The sequence below is a fragment of the Amphibalanus amphitrite genome, unplaced genomic scaffold (genome assembly GCF_019059575.1).
Source record: "Amphibalanus amphitrite isolate SeventyFive unplaced genomic scaffold, NRLGWU_Aamphi_draft 000234F_arrow, whole genome shotgun sequence".
NCBI lineage: Eukaryota > Metazoa > Arthropoda > Thecostraca > Balanomorpha > Balanidae > Amphibalanus > Amphibalanus amphitrite.
Window position 1 is genome coordinate 12,383 of NW_024881729.1, and position 6,444 is coordinate 18,826.

At 58.3% G+C, this 6,444-nt stretch overlaps 1 protein-coding gene across 1 annotated transcript; it reads left to right on the forward strand.

Moving 5' to 3' along the window:
• The first annotated feature begins 763 nt into the window (after positions 1–763).
• On the forward strand, positions 764–5,440 carry LOC122385865. Its single transcript, XM_043374449.1, has 2 exons — positions 764–2,346; positions 5,029–5,440. Exons 1-2 carry the CDS (start codon positions 1,371–1,373, stop codon positions 5,103–5,105), a joined length of 1,053 nt encoding a protein of 350 aa, XP_043230384.1. The 5' UTR covers positions 764–1,370; the 3' UTR covers positions 5,106–5,440.
• Positions 5,441–6,444: the final 1,004 nt, after the last annotated feature.

Genomic DNA, 6,444 nt, shown 5'->3' on the forward strand with positions numbered 1-6,444 from the left:
TGACGATTCCAACCACGATGATGTCATGTCTGAGGAGCTGTTCAAAGCTTCACGTCTGCTCAGTCGCCTCGAATCTGCCTCAGATAACCCCAGCCCGGCAGATAGGGGTTTTGATGACCAGCAGTTCGACCTGCGCTCGTCGTTGGTGGTCAAGCTGCCTACCTTCGAAGGCGACCTGCTGAAGTGGGCGGAGTTTTGGGAGCTGTTTAAGGTGTCCGTCCACTCCAACAAAAGGTATGCTGACGTGCAAAAGTTTGTACTGCTTAAGTCTCTGCTGGGAAACGTGCCGAAACAGGTCATAGAGGGTATACCCGTGTCGGAAGAGGGATATCGTGCGGCTGTGGATGTTTTGATACGTCGTTATGCCAGAGATGATGTGAGGCGGGACATGCTGTTGAAGCAGCTCCTTGAGCTGCCTGGTGTGTCCAAACATGATGACTTGAACGCTCTGCACCGCCTGATTGACCAACTGACCGCTCGTGTACGAGGCCTGGAGGCTCTCGGGGTGACTTCTGACACTTTCTCCAGCATCCTCTTGCCAGTGGTCAAGGAGAAGCTGCCGGAAGCGTGGCGCCTCGAGTGGGCGCGCGCTCAGACGGCATCGGCGGCGGACTTCAGCGCCTTTCTCGACTTTCTGCAGCGGGAGATGGAGGTCCGCGAGCAGGCTGCAGCAGGACCAGCCAAGACGGCAGCTGATTCACCCAGACCCTCCGGCTACACTGCGGTGAGTGGCCTGGCAGCCAGCCGGGATGTCCCCGGCGAGAGCGCAGGGTCTGAAAGCCACCAGATCAGCAGCGCGCGCCGGTGATTGGTTGTGTGTGGCCTGTGGGAGAGCTAAGCATGGCCTTGCTTCCTGTCATGCGTACCGAGCTCAAGATGTTGACACCCGTTGGGAGATCGTTAGAGCTGCCGGTGTGTGTTACCGCTGTTTGGGTCCTCACTTCGCTCGTGACTGCCGGAGCTCGGACTGTCCACGGTGTGGTGGCCCTCACCACTCCAGCCTTCACAGCTTCAGCACCACTGAGGTGCCCCCGCGACCAGCAGCTCAGTTCGTCGGCCGAGCCGAGCCGTCTCCAGGAGCTGACGGACGGCTAAGACCGCCACCTGCAGACCGCCGAGGTGGCCACCAGCCAGCGCACCCAGCACCACCACCACCACCTGTCGGTCAGCAGTCACAGCGCACAGGTTGGTCACCCACCGCTTCCCGCCAAATCGTTGCGACTGCTCAGTCCGGGACTGACGCACTCGTAGGACATGACTCTGTACAAGCGAACGAGCCTGGACGTGTTGGACACGCTATCCCTCCATGTGCGTCTGCAAATGTGGTGCTCGCCACCTCTGCCACCCAGTCGCCTGCCGATGCTGATGTGATGACCGACGCCCTCTGTCTGCCTGATGACCAGGAGACTCAGACAGCTACCGACCGTCCTGACGCCAGTGGAGGTGTCTGCTTCACCCAGACTGCGCTGGTGGAGGTGACTGGACCCCGCGGCACCTGCATGCTCAGGGTTCTGATAGACGGAGGCTCAGACTCGTCCTACATCCGTACCTCGGCCGCTGATCTGCTCGGTCTTCCCACGGTGGGGAGCGGCACCTTCGCCTGCATGGGCTTCCAAGAGCGCGGTGAGGAGCCCCGAGTCTACGAAAAGGTGAGGGTGGCTATGAGGAGTCGTCACGGTGGGGAGGAGCACCTGTTCGACCTGTGGAAAACCGACCGTCTGTGCTCACTGCCAACCCCTGCCCGACCACCTGCCGTGACCTATCAACCGCACCTCCTGCTCGCCGATGACTACCACGGTGGACCTGTGGATATTCTGATCGGTGTTGACCAGATGTATAAGGTGCTGATGTGGAAGCAGATCCCACTGACTGACCGCCTGCGGGCTGTGGAGACCGTATTTGGGTACGTTCTTCATGGCAGAGACGATGCACCAGTCGCCCCTCCCGCAGCGAAGTACGTGCTCCGCTGCAGTCGTCTCCAGATCGACTGCAACAGGCTCTGGAGTATGGAGGCTCTGGGGATTCAAGTTGAAGATGAAGAGCGGAAGCAGCCACCGGAACCGACGTGGAACTCGAAGGAGAACAGGTACGAGATGGGCCTGTTGTGGGCGTCCGACGAGCGTCCCATCACCAACCTCACGTCCACAGCGGCACGCACCGGGCGCATGGAGCAGCGCCTGGCACCAGCCCAGCGCCGGGAGTACAGCGAGCACCTGACCGAGCTGCAGCGAGTCGGCGTGATCGAGACGCCGCCAGACGACGACCGCAGCGGCTTCTACCTACCACACAGAGGCATCTGGCGTAATGGGAAGCTGAGAGTTGTGTACGACGGTTCTGCCAGGGACGCAGCCGGGCGCAGTCTCAACTCCTACCTCGACGCCGGGGAGAACCTGCTGCGCCGCCTGCCAGTGGTGTTGCTGAACTTCAGGCGGGACGTGGTGGCGGCACAGGCTGACATCAGATCGGCCTTTCACCAGGTCTCCGTCTCCGAGGTGGACAGGAAGTATCTGCAGTTTCTGTGGGCCGACCAGCGCCTGCGCTTCAGACGCGTTCCGTTCGGACTCACCTGTTCTCCTTACATGTTACTGCAGACGATCACCACCCACCTGGCCCAGTACCGTACCACAGATCCGCTGCTTTGTGCGAAGCTGAAGCAGGACTGTATATGGACGATGTGTGCATCTCTTTCGCCTGCAGGGACGAAGCTGACTCGAGCATGAAGAGGACGGCAGAAATCTTCTCGGATGCCGGGATGGACGTCCACAAGCTGCGCATCTCCGGAGACGACACCGGTGCGGCAGCTCCAGTCCTGGGCCTGCGATGGTGCACCAGCTCCGATCGCCTCGCCGTGCGTGTGCCTGCTCTGCCAGTCATCACCACCAAGCGCCAGCTGCTATCGACTCTGTGTAAGCCGTTTGACCCACTTGGCGTGCTGTCACCGTGGCTGGTTACCGGCAGAGCTCTGTTTCAGAAGACCTGGACGCAGCAGCCTCCCTTGGCTGGGACGAGGAGCTGAGCCCTGACCTGAGAAAGGAGCTGACCGCCTGGTGTGTAGGGGCCGATGACCTTGATGTGTGGTTTCCTCGCACTGTGAAGATATCTGCTGACGTGACATATCACGTGTTCTGCGACGCCTCGAAGCTGGCGTACTGCTGTGCCATCTATGCCGTGTGTGACGGTGATGTCCGTTTGTTGATCGCCAAGTCTCGTCTCGCACCTGCAAGCCCCTGCCCTCAGCGTGCCGCGCCTGGAGCTGATGGCGGCTCTCATCGGCTGTCGTCTCATGGACCTCGTCAGAAGTGCGCTGGACCTCACCGAGCCAAGAGTCGTCTACTGGACGGACGCCATGGATGTGCTCTTCTGGTTGGATCAGCGCCGCACCATGAAGGTATTCGTCCAGAACCGCGTGACCTCCATCCTTCAGTTGACTAGCCGAGACCAGTGGCGTCATGTTCGTGGGCAAGATAACCCGGCGGACCTCGGGACGCGCGGCCTGTCCCTGTCCGAGTTGACTGTGTGTGATGTTTGGTGGCGCGGACCCGACTTCCTCAGGTCTGCGTCTGCTGGACCGCCGCTGCAGCTGCCTGCTGTAGACACCGATCTGCAGCCGTCTTCGGATGCAACCGTGGAGCTGAAACGGGAAAGAGTCGACAAGAAGGTGAGCCTGCTAGCAAGACAGTGTGAGGAGAATGTACCATTCGACGTGACGACCTGCTCTCGTCTCTCACAGGCTGTTGACCGACTGGCGTGGATGCGCCGGTTTGTCTACAACTGTCGCCTGCCGACGCGGGAGCGGATGACCGGACCACTCACACCCGAGGAGAGGAAAAGGAGTCTGAGCTATTGGATCAGAGCTGCTCAGCACCGTACGTACCAGAGAGAGATTGATGCTGTGCGCACTGACCAGTTGCTTCCAACAGGATCACCCCTGGCGAAGCTTCACCCGCAGCTGGATGACGATGGAGTGCTGGAGGCGACTCTCAGGACTGGCGAGCGGCCGGTGCCGATCCTGCCTGACCTCAGCCACATCACGACTCTGATCGTCGACGAAGCGCATCGTAGATGCTTTCATCAGGGAACGCGCGTCACTCTGGCTGTGCTCACAGCCGAGTATGCGGTGAGACGACGGACTGTCCGCCGCGCTGTCGATTCATGCCGCCGATGTAGGCGATACCGTGGTTTACCCTACAGATCGCCAGAGGGCGCTCTGCCGAGCTTCCGGACCCAGCCAGCACGCCCATTCGCCAAGGTCGGCGTGGATTACTTCGGCCCGCTGTTTGTCGACAACAGCGCCACCAAGGTATGGGCGTTGCTCGTTACCTGTGCCACCTCTCGTGCCGTGCACCTTGAGCTGGTTCGTTCCCAGGCGACTGCCGATCTCGTTCTGGCGCTGAGGAGATTCTTCGCGCTTCGAGGAACGCCAGCCGTCGTCTACAGCGACAACGCCAGAACCTTCCGTGCACTGTTAGGTCATCTGCCAAGGTGCGTTACGTGGCGCTTCATCCCGGAGGCCGCTCCCTGGTGGGGCGGGTTCTGGGAGAGAATGGTGGGCGTAACCAAGAAGGCCCTGCGAGTCACTCTGCATTTGTGCCACCTGACTTTCGATGAACTGTCTGCAAACTCTACGAGCTCTCATTTTTTCAATCTGCGTCCACTCACCCTGGGTGATGGGGAAGACCTACTGACCCCTGCCCACCTACTGTTCGGGGTAACCACCATAGACGGTGTTCTGTGCCCGACGCTGAAAGAGTCCTCTATCAGCAGGGCCTGGCGGCACCAGAAACGGATGTGTAACCAGCTGACCCGGCGTTGGTGCGCCGAGTATCTCAGCGCCCTGCGCTGCTGGAGCACGTCACCTCGCGGTCGGCCGAATCGCACGCCTCACGTCGGTGACGTCGTCCTCGTGCACGGCGAGGGACCGCGCGGCCGGTGGCCGGCAGCTCGGGTGGAGAGACTGCTGGCCGGGCCGGACGGCCACGCGAGAGCCGCCGTCATCCACTTGCGTGGGCGGATGACGCGCCGCCCGATCAGCCGGCTTTTCTTGCTGGAGGCGGCAGCCTGAGCCGCACCTGTGTGATATCTGTCGCCGCGAAGTGCTGCTCTGATCTATGTGCGTCGCGTTTAGTTTCTTTGTGATGTCTGATGCGCTAGACGTTTGGTTTTCGAAATCTATCTCGATTTCGAGTGGGGAGTATGTCGCGATTCCCCCTCCCCGCCTCGGCTGAGCGGGCCACGTAACTCCATATGCCGTGAGTACCCCTCCCCCTGCCTGACACCTGAGCGGGCCGCCGCGGTCGTCGCATGGAAAGTTACCGGGTGTGTGGACTGTAAAACTGATAATGATTGGCTGTTTTCGACCAATGGTTTGGGCTGTCTGTCTACTTTTATTTGGCAGCAATGTGGAAGCCTGCACTGAACGACCGTTTTTTCCAATACAGTTCACTACCAGAGGTCCACCCGTTTGTACCGCCGACCGACCGAATCAGCGTTCGTAACCACCATTAATCACACGAAGTGTTTTCGTAGGTAGCTAGCGCAGTCTTGCCCCTTTCGCCGCAATGAGCTGTTATACCAGCTGAACTTGACTGATAGAGTGATTGGAAGGGCCTAGAGCCATTTTTTCCTTAAGAGTTCATTGCGCTGTTTCATTTTGAACACAGGAGCAGCAAAACATAAATTCTTTGTTGCTGCACCAAGTCAATAGAGTGAATAGAAGCCCCTGAGCTCGTGCTGGCCACTTCAGCAGTCTGCAGCAAAAACCGACCGCTGGAGCTCGAACGTCAACATGGGACGCGATCAAACAAAATAAACGAACGGCAAAAGGCAGCACCAGGCTGAGACGTCAGACAGGTAAAAAGGACCAAATCCAAGGCTAAGCTCGGCAAAAAGACTTCAGGTAGGTCATCGAAACAGCGATTTAAATTAGAAATCACTTGGTTGGATGATTCGCTGTTCAGCTTTTTAACGTCATATGAAGGTCACATAAAAACTAAATAAAAAGATATCGAATGAAAATTATTATCAAACGCTTCTGACCTCTGTGTACCGGTCTATGTACCTGCATTGGAATACAGAGGGCACGCAACAACAAATAATATAAGTACAAATTCATTAAGATAGCTTTAACTTGCACAATAAAATAAAAAGCAGTTACCAAGAAGAACAAAAAATATCGTCGACACGGTACAAAGTCACTAGCAGCGTAGGTTTGCTGATCGAACCTGCAATGACACAGCTGCCGGCCGGTCCAGTGACAAAGCCGTCTGTTCAGAAAGTCATGAGCTGCTCTGCTGCCATCCACCGCGGTCGTCGCTGGTGGCTGGATATGGCGCGACCCGGCCCGACCCACCGGCTGGACCACATTCCAATGGAAGAGGGAAGACTGGCCGTGTACGGTCAGCGAATGGTAGCATCACTGATCGCTGACTATTGAACAACAACAAT

Bases quoted from the DNA above. Each gene is read 5' to 3' on its own strand.
- LOC122385865 (XM_043374449.1), top strand. From the start codon at position 1,371: ATGACCGACGCCCTCTGTCTGCCTGATGACCAGGAGACTCAGACAGCT. The intron at 2,347-5,028 runs CAGCCGGGCGCA...GCGCCGCCCGAT, and splicing joins CGACGGTTCTGCCAGGGACG to CAGCCGGCTTTTCTTGCTGG.